The sequence below is a fragment of the Spodoptera frugiperda genome, chromosome 14, assembly GCF_023101765.2.
Source record: "Spodoptera frugiperda isolate SF20-4 chromosome 14, AGI-APGP_CSIRO_Sfru_2.0, whole genome shotgun sequence".
NCBI lineage: Eukaryota > Metazoa > Arthropoda > Insecta > Lepidoptera > Noctuidae > Spodoptera > Spodoptera frugiperda.
In genome coordinates this window covers 2115325-2135455 of record NC_064225.1, presented here as the reverse complement: position 1 = coordinate 2135455, position 20131 = coordinate 2115325, and the positions used below count along the sequence as shown (strand labels likewise).

General features: G+C 36.0%; 2 protein-coding genes and 1 long non-coding RNA gene across 13 annotated transcripts in view; 1 reads left to right on the top strand and 2 right to left on the bottom strand.

Annotated features, from left to right (window-relative positions):
• The window catches only part of LOC118279069 (protein MTSS 2), a 162871-nt gene that overhangs the window by 14344 nt on the left and 128396 nt on the right, over positions 1-20131 (bottom strand). For 5 of the 8 annotated variants that reach the window (XM_035598596.2, XM_035598597.2, XM_035598599.2 and 2 more), the window contains exons 5-15: positions 15513-15729; positions 14615-14731; positions 13930-14037; positions 13329-13476; positions 12835-12938; positions 12446-12535; positions 11539-11641; positions 10794-10886; positions 10168-10265; positions 9424-9538; positions 8780-8877 (exon numbers count right to left, since the gene is read on the bottom strand). In XM_035598596.2, the coding sequence (XP_035454489.2) occupies positions 8780-8877; positions 9424-9538; positions 10168-10265; positions 10794-10886; positions 11539-11641; positions 12446-12535; positions 12835-12938; positions 13329-13476; positions 13930-14037; positions 14615-14731; positions 15513-15729 (1291 nt within the window). The remainder of the gene's footprint in view (positions 1-8779; positions 8878-9423; positions 9539-10167; positions 10266-10793; positions 10887-11538; positions 11642-12445; positions 12536-12834; positions 12939-13328; positions 13477-13929; positions 14038-14614; positions 14732-15512; positions 15730-20131) is intronic. The other 3 variants (XM_035598600.2, XM_050698285.1, XM_050698286.1) reach the window with 1 other exon arrangement.
• LOC118279071 (uncharacterized) lies at positions 1523-8170 on the top strand. The gene is made up of 5 exons (XM_035598604.2): positions 1523-1685; positions 4058-4090; positions 4983-5178; positions 6498-6637; positions 6975-8170. The coding sequence occupies exons 1-5, from the start codon at positions 1648-1650 to the stop codon at positions 7054-7056; spliced, it is 489 nt and encodes a 162-aa protein (XP_035454497.1). The 5' UTR covers positions 1523-1647; the 3' UTR covers positions 7057-8170.
• On the bottom strand, positions 18428-20002 carry LOC126911380 (uncharacterized). Of its 4 annotated transcripts, none has more exons than XR_007705917.1 (3): positions 19560-20002; positions 19081-19302; positions 18428-18940 (listed from the first exon to the last, which is right to left on the bottom strand). It is a non-coding gene; the product is annotated as an uncharacterized LOC126911380 (long non-coding RNA). The 4 variants fall into 4 exon arrangements; XR_007705919.1 differs by having other exon boundaries at positions 18428-18937; XR_007705918.1 differs by having other exon boundaries at positions 19090-19302.

The window sequence follows — 20131 nt, the reverse complement described above, 5'->3', positions numbered from 1 at the left end:
TCCATCACACATAACACTATGGACAGGATGAAAGAAAAGAAAAATTAAAACAAAATCTCCAAATCGTCAAACGGAAACGTCTCCGTTCCCATTATTGTTCCCCAAAAAGAAAATATAAAATTTTCATCAAAGTTATGAAAACATTATGTAATGCACCAGAGCATTATATGCGACGAACAAAATTGTGTCATAAAACTGTGTTAACAGAACCTAAATTCCACTATCACAGATTTGACTTTGGACTTCTAATGGGCTATATTGAAATTTAAACTCTATTTTTACAGGTTTAAGTTATATTTTAGTTTGTAGTTGCTTTAGGCCTTAATGTATGCTCGTTCAAGCAAGCAGCGTGGTATTTAATCAAAGTTTTTCATACTGAACAATGATATGTACGATAGAGTAAAAGAGCCGGAGCAAATGATTTTGATACTTGCGTTATTTAAAACCAAAGAAATCATTTTTATTTCACACTTCCGCGGATCCCGTGAACTTTGTTTCGCCTTGAAACATAAGAACCTTTGTCTTATATAAGAAACTTTAAAAACTGAAAAAATAATAAACCTAACAAAAATAGAATTAACGAAATCGGTACAGCTGTTTTCGAGATTTATGCCTAGCAATTCATTTTGATATTATAAAACACAAATAAGCCATATAGTTAAAGTAACATGGAAAACCAATCTTAATCTTAACTCAATGGATTAAAATCCATTTTTGATAAAAACTCCATAGAACTTCAGCAAGTAGCGACTATTTACCAAACAATGTTAGCATATAACTTAGATAACAACACTATTGTTTTCCTATGAAACAGCTAACCAGAAGTGCACAAGTGTATCGAATTACATTATTGGACAGGCATAATAGGCTGACTGGACTAACTTATAAGGTTCAAAGTCCCACAAAAGTAACACAAAATTATAAGGTTCAAAGTCCATTAAAGAAATAGGTATGTCAGAAAAAGGAGCCTTGACGTCATATGTACGTATTTAATAGAGGAAAAATACTATTAAGTACTTTTTAGTTAATATTACATAAGTTTTCCTTTACATTTCGATTATAGGTAGGCTTAAAAAACGTGTTAACAGCTCAAAACGAGAAAATACCGATTTAAACCATTGTTAGGTACCGATTCAAATCGATACATTTTACTGCATGATCGATTTTTATACAATATCTATAACGATGCCATGGTGGTGTTTGGACCACATTTAATAGCTAATTCATTAATGAATTGCATGTCCTTTCAATCTAAAACAAATGCCTTCTTTAGCGATCATATTTTAGCTGCGGACTACCTAGCGGGTTTACCGGGGCTCCGGCTCGAAAAGCAGGAGTAGAGACGGGGTGGTTTTAAACTAGTAAGAGCTTTTCCTCATTAATCTAAACCGTCGATTCTTAGTTGAGATGTAGTCATTTCTCACGATTAGCCCCCTTATAAAAATATAGAAATCATCTTCTTCTAGTAACAGACAATTTCTTTCAACGATCAAGACTAACCAATCCTCACACACGTTAACGGTCCCATTGACGGCTAAGCAATATAACTCGACATTGCATTTAAGATCACGTAACAAAACGCAGGGCAGTCGTGTTCCATCGTGCTGAGAGAACTATACTATACATTGAGATTGATATTGATTCATTATGGTGACTGTGGCTTTTAAAGTTTTGCTTAACATTTTGTGAGTATGAATTTAAATCTACTACTACTATAATAACTACGAATTGTGAGGCGAAAATGTTTGTTACTTATTCAGGCAAAAACTACAGAATGAATCTGACTGTTTAGCATAGAAATGAATTTATAATCTGGACTAATAGCTACCTATATACTATATTTTAAATGTAAGAGATTCTTCGGCACGAATAGCTAAAATGCTCCTGCTAGACCGGAGTGATACCACGGCCTCACAGAAAACTGACGTGAAACAACGCTTGCGTTGTTTTCATTGTGTGATTGAGACTACCGGAGGCCCAATTACCTCTCTCTTCCTGGACCCTATACCTATGTATGTATGTATGTATCGCAATCTATGTAATCAATAGCTAGTAGTCAGTATATTGCCGTAAATAAAATCAATGTTATTATTTATCACACTTTCCTATGATTTATGGTTACTTTACATTACTCCACAATATATAATGCCCATCATAACTAGGCTTCTCCTTTGTCATTTTTCTTCATATTATTGTATAGTTATGTATACCTTCATATTTCGTAGACAGTCGTAGTGCCTCGGAGGTTTAAGACGCCCACTTCTAATACATGAAAAGTGAGCGTCTCAACCATCCGGGCCTACCAACGGCAAGTAGCAATGAAACTTTTTCCGAGTCATATGTGCTTTCTATGATTATTTAGACACCACTGACTAACGGTGAAGGAAAACATCGTAAGGAAACCTGGACTTTTTATTACTAATTATAAGTTTGAAAAAAACATAACCCTCCTTCTGGCGCAGTCGAGTAATCAGCAACCCGCATTGAGTAAGCATGCTGATTAAGGTTCAAAAGGCCTTTGGTCAGCAGTGGCCAACTTATAGGGTGTTGATGTGATATACAGGACAATCCTACATGGTTTGCCACCTACTGCAAATCACGAGTGTGATTTCCACACGGAACAATTCTTTGTGTGATCCACAAATTGTTGTTTCGGGTTCGCGTGTCATGTGCATGTTAACTTGTATGTTTGTAAACTCAACCATGACACAGGAGAAAACCCATGAGTGTGGCAACGTAAAAGTACCCTTAATATTTAAAAGACTGATGACTGTTGATGAAACGAAAAAGGTATGTGAGATTCGAAGCAATTAGCGTTCCATTATCTCTGCCTAACCATATGGGAAACAGACGTGAGGTATATGTATATAATTATAGTCTGGAATAACAAATGAGGTAAATTTTCAACAGCTAGAGGGAAACACTGGCAGAACCTATGATGTCGTGCAGATATTATGTGCAAACCCCTCTTATGCTTTCTAGTCCAATTTGAATAGCAGGAGTAGGAACGGGATGGTTTTTAATCAGTGAAAGCCTGACACTCCCTCTCTCCTCACCCAAGGCACCCTTAAAAAAGCAAAGGACTGTTACAGGCTGTTCATATTATTTCAGACGTTTGACAAATATACCAATACTTCCCTTTGGAAATATACAACCAAGATATCCATCTACAGAGAGATTTTCAAACATACAACAAAACTGAGAGAGACTACACAAAGACATGTAACTGTAAACTATGGGTTGTTTAATCATTCATCTGAGTTCGGACAACAGGACACGCGTCTGTTGGCACTGTGGGAAAACGTCCGCAATCGAGATAATTGTTTTGTGTTTCGTCTGATGATTCCATAACATTTTGGTCGGTTTCCATTTCCTTAAAGATCGAGATGATCTTAATATACTGGTAATATCATTTACAATACCATGCAATGAATATGCACATTCTGCCAGTGGCTTCGCCTACATTCCCATGGGATAAAAAGTATTCTATCACACAAGTGTGTTCATACCTTCTTTGTGGGGGAAAATTAGGCAAACCAACCCGCTGGGCAGTCCGCAACCTGTCTGTATACCTGATTGACGGACAAACATGCGAACATCCAAACACACAAACTTCACATTTATAATATTTATGTAAAGAAAATTTCAAATTTCTAAAGAAAGAGCACGATGTAGGTAGGTAATTAAGTCGGGACGAATGGAATATTTCACAAAAAACACAAATTTTCAAAGAACCTTCCTTTGTTTCGCAATTAATAAATTAGAAACAACATTTATTTCATACGCAAAAAACAAAAAAAAAAAAATAAGGACAAGTAGGAACACCAAAAGTTTATTACAAACAGATACTTCAATGTCGCTCGTCGGCTAAGGGTATCATGGTATCACTCCGGTTAAGCTAACCCATCCGTGACGAAACATGACTGTCGAAAGTTCCATGAAATTTGAAACATTCCATGAAGGCGGAATCATGGGCTGATAACTAATACAAAATTAAAGGAGAAAGGTAATTCACCCATTACATTAATAAACTGATGAAATGCCAATTTATTTTCAGGATTGCGGTCAACATTCCACACTGTTACTCATGGTAAGTGACTTATAAAACTTGATTAAATAAAAGTTTAATAATAGAACATTCAAGTAATATTGCCACAAAATTCCATGAATTGACAAATTATTGTATGAATTTAATTAGCAGTAAAATTAATTATTTGGTTTTCCGACAATATAAACTGAAGGATTTCCTTAACCCGTCTCCGTAAACGGGACATTTAAAAAGTTTCCATTACCACAACGCAGTTTTTTGAGGGGGGAGAATCATCCAATGACGGCACCTTGGGTGAGGCGAGAGAGAGTCAGACTCTTACTGATTAAAAACCACCCCTTGCCTATTCCTATTCCGATCTTCGAATACCGAATACAAAATCCACAGTTCGATTTTGGGTTTCGGGTATTACCATTTTAAGAAACAGAGAAAAAAGTTTCCTAAGAAAAGACCAGGTGATGTGAACGTGGCTTCGTGCCTAACTGCTGTTTGTTGGGATTTCCCATAAATTTTTATTCGCATGTAAACTTCACATGTGCTATGTAGGATTTATGATGTCATCCATGATGTCAGATGCATATTCTTGCACAGAAATAAACACAGTTTTTTATGGCATACGGAACAAATGAGCAAACGGATCGCCTGATGATAAGCAACTGTTAAGTATAATTGCCAGTTAGTTGCCGGTCTTCTAGGGGTTAAGGATTTGAAAATGGGGGATCTGGAATAGAGGAGGGGGGACTAGACCATAGATTCTCCTATAGTATTCGTCTACGAGCTAATAATAATAAAAGTCAAAATTATTTATATATTTCAAATAGACCTGGAAGGCAATTTTGGACGTCAAAGCAAATATTAATAACATCTGTCTGTCAGTCAGTCCTCTAGTGAAGCTATAGTATTTAATATCTTAACCCAAAATCCCCCATTACAGTCCAATAGAAGATACACAAATGGAAATGAAGGCAGCTTACAAATCCGGAGAGATCCAAGATCAGGAACCACCAATAACGTTGGAGAAGATTAAGACTAAACTGAAAGAGAGTGAGATCTTCAACTGGGAGGATCCGACTCTTACTGAGAGGGAGAAAAAGGAGATGAATAAGCTATTTGATGCTGTGGAGATTATGGTGAGTTTTTGGTTTTTTAAGTCTATCATTCAGTATCAGTTCTTTACCCTGGAGTCACCAAAATTGTGGAGGGACAGAGAGTCAAAGTCAAAATTATTTATTTCAATATAACCGGAAGGTACTTTCGCACGTTAAAGCAAATATGAACATATTAAAAAAAAATGTCTGTCTGTCGGTTAGTCCTCTAGTAAAGTTATTTGCTCGTTCCAAAGTGTAGATTATTATGGAGAAGAACGGGCTAGAAATTCCATAGGTTACTTTTTTCAATCAGGAGTAGCGTAAATACCTTGAACGATTTTTGGTCTTCCTCGATATCTAAAAAAACCCAACATTAACCATCAGTTGGCAAACAGGTTAGAGACTGCAATTTAAGAGGTTCTGGTTAAATTTACTGAAAATCACAGCTGTCTCTGTTAGATGTAGTAGACCCTTAATCAGCTCATACAACACATTTGACTAAATGACCTTGAAATAAAAAAGCGGTGCACCTATTACAAAAACATTTCATATTCCATCGCTTTCACATTTAAACAAACAATCTAGATTTTCTAATAGGTACTGAAAGAAAAATATGGCTTTATGCGTAGTAGTAGGTATCAACTTCATGGCAGTTAAAATTCTTATCGAAGCAAAATACCTTGAAACTGTTCGATATACGACGCCAACTAATCGTCATGAAAGTAAATAAAATATTGTTGTAATTGGGAGTAGTGGTCCATGGCACGAGACGATAACAAAGTTGAGCGGTAATCGTCTTTCTTGGCATGAGATTAAAGATGAAAATCGTGTAACAAAGCGTGTGATGATTATAAAAATGTGGATGGATAAGAGTGCTTTTCTACCAGAGATGTGCTATGCTACGTTGCTGTGGATGCGTTTGGCTTCCACTAACTATATTTGGTAAATATAGCTTAGCACTGGTGGAAACGGACTCAGCTAAGCTGTTTTTTATGTGGAATGACCCCTACTATAGATACATCGCATAAGTACTCGAGCTGCGCATCTTCCTCGCGCAGCTCAACACACCTTTGATTGAGTCAACTTTTTTTCAAGCAATAGTTTGTACATTTTTTAAGAGGGGAAAATCATTCAAGGCATTTAGACTCTTGTTGCCTAAAATCCACCCCGTTCCTACTCCTGCTTTTCAAGCCTGCAACTCGATAAACCCGCTAGGTGGCCCGCAGCTCTGGATCAGACATCAGCCTTATTGGGCCCCATTTGTGGATAGTCTTTGCCCACGTTTCAATATAACGCACCTCACCTACTATATAACGCATTTCTGTGCATGAAGCCTTTATACTGAATCATTTAAATTTCAGACTACCTCTCGTAGTCGTCAGCCCTCTAGCGTTCAGAACATGTTCTCCTCACTCCGGCTGGTCGAGAGGGTCGTCAAGAAACAGTTGAAAGAGGGACAGATCTCTGAGGAACTCGCTAACAAATTCAATTGGGATAAACTGTGAGTACCATTCGATTTTACTTGTACAGTGAAACTTTGTTAAGTGAGACATCAAGAGACCTGTGAATAGGGATGATGACGGGGTATGAAAATTAAAAATCTATTTAGTCCATCAGTTAGGTAATGAAAAGATATTAGACACATATATTTTAATTTTGTCACAATAGTTTGATAAAACGCATTAAAGTTTAGGAGTGGGAGCAAATACGTCATTTCTATGTATACAACGTACCTATAAGTGACTTCACGCGACATTTCAAATCAATATATCTTTGAAAGTATTTGATTTGCAATCTCAAGATTTGCGTACATAAACATTAGATTTATTTTATTTCAGAACTACCCGACAGAGGCGTGAAAATCGACCTACGTTTTTCTTAGACAAAACTACAAATATGAGAATGTTTAACTTAAACTAAAATAGCATAGCATACATAAGATATTAAGTATACCTACTGATAGCATCGAGTGTGAAGCTGTGGCTTCGTATATAGTACTTTAAGGTATTGATATAAGGTTTAAAATTAATTCTTAATAATTTATTTTTTAAAAACTGATTAAAATCAATGCCAAAAAGAATTGATAAAAAATATTTTTTATGTAGGTAAAACTTTTTTAGGGTTCCGTAGCCAAATGGCAAAAAACGGAACCCTTATAGATTCGTCATGTCTGTCTGTCCGTCCGTCCGTCCGTCCGTATGTCACAGCCATTTATTTCCGAAACTGTTGGGCTTACATTGTTAAAACTTTGTAGGTTGATGTATTTGGATAACCGCTATTCGAATTTTGAATAAAAATTATTAAATTTAAAAATTAATGGGGGGCACTCCATACATGGAACTGATTCAAAAAAAATTTTTTTTTAGCTAACATATCCGTGATGGGTGTCTATGGATAGGTCTTTAAAAAAGACATTAAGGTTCCTAAAACCACTTTTAGTCAAAATCAATCATTTGAAAGTTAGACGCCTCCAAAGTGGAAAAATGAGTGTGTCCCCCCCCCTCTAACTTTTAAAATAAGAGAGTGAGGAATCTAAAAAAAATATATGCTGTAGATTTCAATGGAAACTACCAACGAAAATTGGTTTGAACGAGATATCATTATTAGTTTTTAAGAAATAAAACATTTTCAAAAACCGCAAATATAACTTGGTCGTTCATACAAACACTATGCAAAACCAAGTTATTTTATAACTTTGATATTATGTCATCTACTTGCTGCTACGGAACCCTTCATGGGCGAGTCCGTCTCGCACTTAGCCCGGTTTTTTTGTCTTTGACTCTACTGCTTAGAACGGAAATCGATCCAGATACCAAAGATTATGAAAATCGGTTCAGCCGTTCGAAAGTTATGAGCAAATATTATAATTAACACGACGTTTCTTAGTATGGATTTATATAAAAATGATAGATAGTAGTTTTTATTAAATAAGTTCTTCTTAAGAAGAGAGATGCAAATCAGTATTTCTAATTATTTATTTCTAATACTTTGACTGATGTATTAATTTTATAAATAAAATAGAGTGTGGTCATAACATTGCAGTTTTCTTTTAGCTTTGTAAGAATACTAGTGGTTTATTCGGGATTTGCTCAGGTGTTATTTCAATAATTTTTAACACGCTTTTATTAGGTCGTCGTGTATGTCAGTAAGTAATGGTATTTAAGGCTAAAAACTAGCTTCTGCACTGGCCACCTTTTTATCCGCCGAAGCTCAGTAGCTTCACCGACCGATCATTTATAAACTAGCTGTGCACACTACGCTTCTATCTAGCTTTCAGAATAGATTAATTTACAAAACGATGGGTCCTTGTAATTTCTTCACACCCAATACCTCAGCAAATCAACCTCGATTAATTTGTAAAATCCGTTTGAAGATACGTACTTCACCGTGTGTTAATCTACTAGCCGGGGTCGTTTCCCCGAAAGGTTCATGAAATAATGAAAACCAGGGTAGTACAAAGTGTGTATAGTTAACATGAAATAACAAACACACAAACATACGAACATTTGCATTTATAATTTTAATTAGTAGGATATCGTAATGTCATCCAATAGTTTGGTACGTATAGTTACGGCTACGAGAATATATCAGTGTCTCCCCCACGTGGAAAAATGTGTAGAAGTAAGAGTGGTGTGAGACTGACCTTCTCTTGCGGCGGATGCTCGGCGTTGTGTAGTTGCGCGCGCGACGCGGCCAGCGTCGCCAGCTCCGACATGTTCACGTACAGCGCCTGCGGCATCTCTACGCACAAAACATACAAATTCAATATACTATGATATTAATATTACATAAGTATTAGATGAGATATTTAATGATTACTTAAACTATTCGTTAATAACGATTTTGATCTGAAAACAAATGCTAAGGACTGGGTTAAGTAATTATTATTTGAATTTGAGTAGTACGGTGGTTAGAACTGATTCTTCCAACGTCAGATAAATTACAAAGGAGGAATAATTTTGAATATTTGACAATTTTATTGTTCCATACTAAAAACTGTCAAATGTTAATTTTATTTTATAGTTAAGAATTATGTGTGTATTCAAAATTAGCCCTTAGGTAAAGAAATCAACTTGAATTCTGATTATAGCAAAAATATTTGCGTGGTAGGTATTGCTATTAAAATTGTAGTAGGTGCTATTTACTTAAGAATATCTTCAGAAACTTTAATCCTAATACTTTTTTGTCTATATTATAACAACTTTTTTTTTAAATCTAATCACCATTTGAAGTTGCAAACAATACAAAATCATTCTTATGTCCCACATAATAAATTAATATATTAACCTTTAGTGAGATGCGGGGGTAGTGAGGAAGGTTTGCTCGGCTTGAACTCCTGCTGGCACGTGTTGGCGTTGCCGGACTTGTTCGGGACTGCTGGACGCTCCAGGGAGGAACATCGCTAGAGAATGGTAATAAATTAATAAATATAACTTTCCGTAATAACAATATATTGTGTCGTGAGTATGTAAAGAGTAAATGTAAACGTCAAACTTTTATTTTTTGGTCATCAAAAATAAAGATTAGAATTATGACTTACTCGCGCACTCAGAGTCATTTAATGGTTACTTAACCCAGTCCTTAGCAATTGTTTTCCATACAAAATCGTTACTAAGGAATAGTTTAAGTAAGCATTAAATTACTCTGAGTGTGGCAGTTAGTATATCGACAGGCTCCCCTTTATCTTAGCTGTGACTCATAACATTACTGGCAATAAAGTATAACATAATAGACATACTAAAATATCAATTTGAGGAATTTTGTATTGTATTTTATGGTAAAATGGGAGCTCAATTCAATTTGCCAAACTTCTATAATAGTTGCGATTTTACCATGAATTTATAAAGTTTAACATGACTGGCAATAAAGTATAACATAATAGACATACCAAAACATTCATTTAAGGAATAAAAGGCATACATGTGGTAAAATGGGCGTTTAATTCAATTTATCAAACTTCTACAATTCTGTAGAGTTTTGACTGTACCTAATGGTCAATAAGGTAGTATATAGAATAACAATAACACGTACAGTAGGCAGCGGCGGTCGTGCGTAGATGTGCGAGTCCCGTGTGTCGTCTGCGAACGTGTGCACGCTCAGCGCCGCGCGGGGGTGGCCGCGCTCGTACGCTGCGGGGACAGGGGTAAATTATATTTATTATTGCAAATAGGTTACAATGTAACCCTTTTACACGTCAATCTCTTAAATAACTAGATGAGGCTGATTTTTCCTATCGGACTGCTCTAAGAAGAATTGCCGAAACAAATTCAGAGGTTTCGTCTGTCGAGTCTCTTTTAAAGTCCTGTGGGGGCGGTATGGGGCGCGTACAATGGAGGCCAGGGGCTGTAAGACGCTCGTTCTCATGCATAAAGGTTTTGAAAATCCCGCAACTTATACTAACGTATTGATGGTGACATCTTTATCATCATCACCTTATTGTGATTACCCCATAATATAATTACCATTGGTAAATAATACGACTTTTTACTAACAACTTAACTTATAAGCAATCCAAAGACTTAAGTTTTTTTTTTATAATTCCATTAAAGCTACTCATCGAAACGTCAAATAAAATATCAATCATCAAATACTATCCGTGTCTGAAAACGTAAAATAAACCTTATCAGAAAGATTTAAAACACAGTTTTCCAACATACCTGCAGAAATAGTATGTGGTCTACCGCCCATGATGGCTGAGGCTGCTCTCTCGAACTGTGCTGTATCTTTCAGATCTGGCCAAGTCGCTGATGCTGGGGAGAAATAATATTGTTGTAGCCATAGTCTAAATATAGTCGCATCTATCTCCCGTAGGGATCAGAATAAATAAATGCCTTCATTTTGCAAATTTCCTTGACTTATGTCTAATTTAATTTAGTCTTTCTTTTAATATAAACAGCCTGTGACAGTCTACTGATAGGTTTCCTCGGACATTTCCATTATTGTGAGACTGCCAGGCTACGACACAAATGGGTCTACTCAACCGGAGTGATAGATGGCTTCACAGAAAACCGATGTGAAACAACGCTTGCGTTGTGTTTCGTTGTATAAATGAGGTTACCTAAACCTCCCCAATCTCCGTAATCCGCCAAACCCCCTTCTGCTCGTTTACAGTTTTTCTAGTTCCATATTATTACAATCTTTTATTTAATAAGTAATATGTGTGAATGAAGTAGAATCTTGCAATTAAATTTTGAAGCAGATAAGTAAGTATCTTCAAACTTCAAACGGTTGAGCTAAAAATATTGTATACAATATACATGTTTACTTTACATGACCATTAATGCTAAGCTACAGAAAAGCTTAATTTTAACGTACTTAAGTTTAATTTATTTCTTCACTGCCTTTAACTCCTGTCTAAATACTAGTTAGAAAGAGTATTGCAAGGCCAATGCTGGAATATACCTGCATTGCTCATGACGTCATGTCCATCGTCCGTGTGGTCGTCCTCGGTGTGGCTCTTGGCCTGAGTCATACACTCGCTGCTGACGCTCTGATTGTCCGAACCCTGCAACAATACGCGTAGCAATTAGTGCACCGTGTGTTACATTGCTCGGAAGATTTGTGTAGGAGTTTATATTTCAGATTTCAGAGTACCTTAATAAATATTTAGAAATCAAATAATTGTGAAGCGAAAATGGTAAACAGAAATCATGGCAAGCAAAACTTCTTCTTTAGAATCTTGTTATTACGAATTTTTTTTTCAAGTGGGGAAAATCATCCAATGTCTTCTTGCCGTCGTTCTTGGGTGAGGTGAGAGCAGTGTCACTCTTACTGAGTAAAAACCTCTCCGTCCCTCTCCTGCTCTTTGAGCCTTTGAGTAAAATCAGCCCTACTGGGCATTAGGAATAAGATTGTGTACATACCTTTTAAGTGTTTTTTATGGAATAGGGGGCTAACAATCAGGCCCATGGACACAATTATATTCTATAAATATAGTTATAGTTTTATACCAACTACAGAACAAGTAGGCAAGGTACATGCTTGACCTTATAAAAGCTAATAATATTTTATCTACTTTATTTTAACAACCTGTAGCGCCTGATACAATACTATGAGCATGCAATAACTTTACATTTTATGGTACGGTATTTTATCTTAAAATGTGGTTGTTTTAGGAAGTTCATAGGGTAAATGCTACTAGTACCCAAAGGTAAAGTTTTAGAAAATTAGTAGGGTTAAGGCTACAACCACGCGAATTTGATAAACTTTTAGGAAGTTAGTAAGGTAATGGCTACAAGTACTCGAACTTATTTAAATTTTAGGACGTTAGTAAGGTAAAGGCTACATTTGCATATAATAATGTAATTACATTGTCAACGTAGAGCGAGCGACGCTGTAGTGCGTCCTGCGATCGAAATCCGGAGTCCGCGCTGCAGACACTCGACAACCGGAACGCGGACTAAAAAGCGTATGAAAAAAAAAACACAAAAAAAGCAAAAATAAAAAAAATAATCAACAACAAAAAATAAAAGTTCTACAGCAATTAAAATCATCTCATCTACAACACTACAAACACTATTTAAAAAAATATATAATCTACTATAATATTCACAATAATCTAAGAAAACTACTTCTCACAAACGCACATCAACCTACACCAATCTCTCAACCAATTTTCAACTTTACCACAAGAGCATAAGGTTGAAAGTCCAGAAATAATGGTGTAGTTTGACCTGCCGTCTAGTAGGGTAAATGTACCTGTGTTAGACAGTGTTGAGAGTCGCTGGAAGGAGCAGGAATTGTGCCCGCTGAGGACGCGTTCGATATCGGGGTAGAGCAACTTACTGTTGAACCGGATACGCCTGTAAATTGTATGTAAGCAATACATTAAGTTACGGTAAATAGGGCCGTTAAAAATTTAAATCTGACTACCATTATTTGGTTTTGGTATTTTTTTTAATTTTATTTCCACCAGGCGTGATCAGAAGGCTTAGTAGATACGAGTTTGTTTTACAAACACTACTACTCGTTCTAAGCCCTCAGAGAATTCTCACTTTTTTATCACGCTACTCCCTAGAAAGAAAACTTCCCGACTTTCAAATTAACAGTAGAAGGCTCCGACACCTTGATTTTAAAATTAACTTTAGGCCAAATGAGTCACGAAAAACGTTTACCCCACAAAAAAAATGAAACCAATTTCCAATCTTATCAAAATTCACCAAAGAAACAGGGTAAAGGCACCAATAACTTACCATGCTGTTCAGAACACTGACTGTTCAATGAAGATATCGAGGTGAGTGACGACTTGCGGCTTCCGAGACGAGACGAGGCGGACGGTGAATGGGGCGCCGACCCTGACTCGGCCCAGCCGCTGTAGCACGACTTTATGTCGCATATCACCTGGAAATTTAAAAATTGAACGTAAAAATTGGGTATTGTATTTAGTGTCAAAGTTTCATAAAGGCAAGCCGATATTTTAAAATCTAATTTTAATTAACGAGCCCTTTACAAATAAGCATTGTTTCTCGATGTATAATGCTAAAATATTTATCTTAATTGACTGCCTCGTTGGTCCAGTGGTTTCTCAGTATTAGCACGGAGTCTAGAATTTATGCCCAGTAATATGGCAATAGGCATTACATGGGACTTATAAGACAAATGGTGAAAAGTGGGTGTACATTGTACAGCGGTATTACGTGCCGTAATGTGCACCTCTGCCTATCCCTTCGGGGATAAAAGGCGTGACGTTGTGGATCTTAATTTACGACTCGATATTAAGCCAATACGATTATTAAATTGATTAAATATGTTTTATGATTATAAGAGAGTTGTGCAGAAGCTATCAGCAATTACCTGTAAACTGGCAGCCGGCAGTGTCCTGGGTTCAGCTGTGTGTCTGATGAGCTGCTCGCTGCCTTCTTGTAAATGTCCGACCTCCGCTAACATTGCCACTTCAGATTCCTGTAAACATATGACGATATTTTAATTAAGAATACACACTATATGGCATCCGAGAAAGAATTTGAGGAGGATAAATCATACAATGACTTCTCCCGCCTTGGGTGAGGCGAGAGGAAGTGTCAGACATTTACTGACTAAAACCGCAGCTCCGGATCGAGCATCGGCCCCATCTGTGGTGGTCTGAAGAATAAAGATCTTACATGGCAAATTCAATCACGGTTTGTAAAAGACCACCCATCATCATCATCATCAGACGTCCAATGCTGAACAAAGGCCTCCCCCTTGGTCCAAAGACCGCCCGCAAAAAATTTTGCAAAAGTCATCGTTTTTAATTTCAGCTCATTTTCTACCAGGGCATAATATACATCACCTATCTCCATTAACTCGAATTCCACAATCCTTAAAATAACTACATCACCTACAACCAATACCCTTAATAATTATGAGTTTGCTCTGATTGGCTGATTTATTCGAGCCGGCCAATCAGAGCGCCGCGCCGATCGCGCTCTCGTTGCGATTATTTTAAACGTAAAGCAAATTCATAGTTCATACTAAGGGTACACGGTACAGTACTCACCACAACGGGGTTCAGGAGCGACACGAAGTGGCAGAAGCGGCTTCGTTCCTCGATGAGCGCGGCCTTCACCGCCTTCTCTTCCATCTCCTCCAGCTGTTGCTTGCGTTCTTGTATGTCCTGGAATGGTTGATTACGATATTATAGTACAATAACTACAAATTCTTTTAGCTATTTCGTAATACTAATAATCATTTAAATTATGACTTTTTTATATTTGATGATGATGATCAATCTCGACTAGTGGTAAGTGATGATGCGACCTTTAGTGGAGCACGTCTGCCCATGAGCAACCTATTCACTTGGGCCTTGAAGATACCCAGGTTATACCCATCAGGGAACACAGACTAGCTTTTGATTATAGCATCGTGGGAGTCTGTACAGACTATGTTTATTAATTCAACATCCAAATTACTCCAACCGTCCAATTGTTCATTTGTTCATCTAGGAATTCCACCCATTTTCCTTCGTTACTCTGATAGCCATTAATCAACAAAACACATAAAGAACAATAAACATATCTAATCCCATTAGATCAAGACATGTCCCACAACCCACGACCTCATAATAATTGTCCAATCCATTGGACATAGGTAGGAGATGTCCTACCTATGTCATGAAAACCCGATTTATTTTTATATTTATAGATGTATAATGTATAGATGTATAAATATAAAAATAAATCGGGTTTTCCTTCCTAACGCTGTAACTCCAGAATACACGATCCGATTTCCAGGGTTTTGCATGCGGTAGAAAGGTCTCGGGCTCTGTGAGGTTTATAGCAGGAAAATTCAAGAGAAAAGCGGAAAAACAGAGAACATCATTGGTGGCGAAACGTAGTTCGGTTCGCCGGGTTTGCTAGTTGCTAATAAAACTCATGTACCATTTGGCTTCCACTCACCTGCATGCAAACATCAGCGCGTCTCTTCGCATCAGGTGGTGCTCGTCTAGCCTTCCTCGCGTGCCTTTGTGCCTCAGTGACGCGGCGTCGAAGTTCAGCTCGGGCACGCTTGCATTCCCTCGCATGCTCTCGGCCCAATGCGCCAGTAGTGCAGGCTCCACGACGCCACTCGTCAGCGCGTTCCGACAGCGGAGTTATTAGGGTATCCATTAGAGCGCTGGAAGGAAAAGTACAAAATTAGTGTTGAAAACCTTTCTGAGCATTACGGTTTAGCCTTTCAGTTTATATGATTATCTGTTTTGGTTTAGTTCTAGTTTTGGGGCTAAGCATTAACTAGCATTAAGGATAGTTAGATGTAAGCGACCTGACGGATGCCATGGACATGATGGAAAGTAATTGGTCCAGTCCATGAACATCCCGGAACGTAAGACTTGAAGTACTCAAATAGGTACGCTGTCTTAAACTCATTCACACGTGATTTCACGCCGGTTTTCTGTGAGGCTGTGATATCACTCGGTTCGAGCTGGTCCATTCGTTTAAATGTTTGTAAGACCTGATCAATGGAACAGAACCACTAATCACTTAGTTAATTACTAAGGCTTTAACAAAACCGTTATTCTCTTTAGGATCCCGTTGACTCGCTTTTGAAAGTGTAAACTTACTTGTATATTAAAACAAAACTTTCAACAAAACATATTTAAAGACAAAAGATCTTTAGAAGTCTTTTTTTTTATTTAGAAAATCGTTAGCAAAGATTGTCTTTATATGGGCTTTGAGTGACACGGTATTTGAGTTCGTAATACTTCGTTCGATAGTTGCATTTGCGACTAATCTAAGAACCAGATATACATATCTCATTATATGTAAGTCTTGTATTATTACAACATCATAACATCATCATAAGCTCCTATATAATACGCTAGTCAGAAGCAAGCTGGAGGCCAGCTCATGCGTTTGGAGTCCATACGAGGCTTCTTATTCACTCATGCTTGAAAAAGTACAAAAGAAATTTTTGTAAATCTTTACAAATGTTCTCTGGGGTACTATCCATACATGTATCCGACAAAGTACCTTGTAGGATGTCTAGGTTTTAATATGTTGGATACTAGAAGAAACTTTAACCAACTCCACATCGCGCTTAAAATCTACAGAGGGATAATTGATGCTCCTGACCTTCACAATGAACTGGTTCGACTATATGCTCCTAACAACTACATACGCGCTCGCAGGCACCGTCTGCTATCTGTGCCCGCATGTCGTACCGTGGCCAGGGCATCCTCTCCTATTCCTCGTGTCCTGTCCGCGCTCAATAGCCTCATGGAAGCCTACCCTGACTGTGATCTATTCGTGGATGAGCTTAAAGAAATTAAAAGGGTCTGCCTAAGCTTTTGTGAAAGCCTCTAGTATCTAAAAATGTTATTTCTTTTAATTGCTTTCGTGTACTGTGCAATAGTATATTATTGATTGTCTTTTTTGTTTTTGTTTTACCAATTTTATTGTGATGTAATTTTTTATGTTTTTCTTCCTTTTATTTCAATTTTATTTTTATAATTCTATATTTTGTATGTGTTAATGTAATTGGTTCGTTGAACCGTGTTAACATATTAATAATAAATAAATAAATAAATAAGAACGTTTCCTACCGCTGCTGGGGTTTCCTACCATTATATCTAGTGTAATAGATACATTTTCCTTAACAAGCTAAACACTTATCTTATTCAACGAATACCCACTAATTATATATAACTAGAGGAGGTCATTGACAACAAAGTACATGATAATTATATTATCTAACACAACTTCTTTTTGAGGAAAATTCATAAAAAAACTATGTATTTCCTCCCTGTACTATGTACTAGTCATTGATTATAATTTTATAATATAAGGGCCTTATCGTATTACACAATATTAAGTTTTTTATGTACAAGTATATATAGATAGCAGGTAAACACAGCAGCAGATCAAGCTACCCTTTCTTAAGTAATTAAATAATCAACCTTAACCCTTTGCAATAAAGTCCAAAATCTAATAAAGACAGTAAAGACCTTAGTTGGTTCAAGTACTTATGGAAGAGGAAAACGCAATGTTCATTTGCGTATTTGTATACGATCATGTTTAAACAGGACAAGAGGTAAACTGTAAAGTATTTATTCTTCGAAAACTTCACGATGAGCATACAATATTTCTTATCAATACAAACTAAATAATGTTTGTTCGCAACACCAAAATATGATGCGGAATAAACAAAAATGTTCCGAAGGAGGAATTTCTTTAAGGTGAATGTTCCGAGCTCTTCATGGCTCGTTTCCCGATAGATGGCGCTGAATTGAACATTTTCAGTTTTATGTTGTTTTGAGTGTCATTGGAACAATATTAAGTAACAGAAATAATAATGCGAAAATCAGGCATCCCACTTTATCGGAATTAGTCAAATTATCGCCTCAAAACCCATCCGATTTGCCATAAAAGCGAAATATTAATATCCAACTCTGTTTACAGTCATTTATACACACATAGACATAGCGCCTACTTTAAAATCAACCTTTCTTCAAAATTAACCACTAGATGGCGTGCATTTAAAAGTTAATAGGCTGGTACCTGTAGAAATTATGTCTTGGGGATTAGGAACTAAAGAACACCATCTGATGCTATTATGTTCTAAAAATAAAAGGTATAAGTAGTGTTATATTTAGGTACTAAATAGCATAAAACAAAGTCGTTTTCTCTGTCCCTATATTCATATGTATGCTTTCTACACTAAGGATTTTGATGCTGTTTCTTTTAATCGATAGAGTGATTCAAGAGGAAGGTTTATATGTATAATACATGTATATTATAGTAGGGAAACTGATAATTTTGCACCCGTGCGAAAACGGGGCGGGTCACTAGTTTGGGAATAAAATGAATGTCAAGAATGCAATGTAAGACAGTTTTATTTTATTATCTTATACATTATTTAATAGAATGTATATACTAACCTGCAATTATTACAAGTATTTATGTGATATGAATGCTTGATACGTGACTGATTAATAAAAAATAATCTCATTCAAAATAATAATTCAAAACTATAATTCATAAACAAGGCAACCAGAATAATAGATTGCAATCAAAGCGGAAAAATGTTTGAGAATATCTAAGCATCCATAATCACTATACTACATAAGGAAATAAAAAAGCAACAACTTTCCTTTTTGTTTTTCAGAAACCTTAAAATAGGTCAATGTATTCATATCACATTATGAACATTATGTTCATTACGACGAGTACACCATTTCAGTTTTCTGACATCAAAAAAAACATGACTGTAAACATTGATAATGTAGATTCTAAACACACTACTATAATAGTACAATAAAAAAACATTTGTCGTGTTGTTTTCGCTCATCCTTCCTCATTATTGCCTGGAAACTACCGCTACACAGCTGCTGCGAAAGAAAATTACTATAATTAGTATATTTTGTGTTTAACTTTTGATGTGGATGAAAACAATATCCCACAAGAAAAAAATATAATATAGATTGAAATCAATGGAAATCATAAAATAAAATAAAAAAAAATTGTGTACCTTTCATACCTAGGTATACATTTCGCATTTTTTGAACATGTCTCAAAACTATTTCTGGCAGAATACATTCTTTAAAAAAGTGTATTAACTTTGGCATCATATTGCTGATAAAGTCATTATATTATCTCGACAAACTTCTATAACAGTCAAAGGTTCATTGACTGAAATAAAACATATGAAGTAGCATTTATCCATGTTACTGACACGCATTTGTCCTTGAACCTGAAATAGATTTAATATTATAGTAAGAAGATGCTAAAATAAATTATAAAGTGGACATGCAATATAGAATTTACTTGATAGTAATATTCATGCTTTTTATTCATAACTAGAACATTATTATCCAATGATAGAGCAAAATTGAAAGGAAATCGTTTTTCTTGGTATGGTCATGTGAAGAAGAGGGATGAAACGCTTATTACTAAAAGAGTTCTAAGTTTACATGTAGATGGCTCAACAACTGATGACTCTATACGTACTTGAAAACTAAAGTTTGTTTACAATGAAGCTGGCCACAACTTGAGTTATAATTTACACGTTTACTATCTTGTCGTCCACATGTATCCAACTGAATGCGCTTTTCACTCGTTTTGACGATTTACGGGCGCCTGAATATTCGTGGCGTTGATACGCCAGCTTTCTCGTAGGACCCCGACATAGTAGGTACCTAGATGTAAACGGAATCCGAAATACACAAAAACTAATTATATAAGTACAAGACAATATTATGTTACTTTTATAAACTCAGTACCTATTCGCATAAAATTGAAACGAAATTATAACAAAACCAGATCAAATCGCTTGTAATTGCAGCAAAATGTAGTCTCATGTCATGAAAATTATTGCAAAGTAAATATCCATACCATAGATAAAACAGAATTTATTAAATACGTTCCGAAATTCAGAAAAATTATAGCAATAAAATTTTTACTTACCCAAATTATGATATAACATCAATTGAAAAATCGCTGCAGAACAACCATAATAAAATCATAAAATGATATTATATAATTATACTCTATTTACTATAACATTAGAAATTTAAAGATAC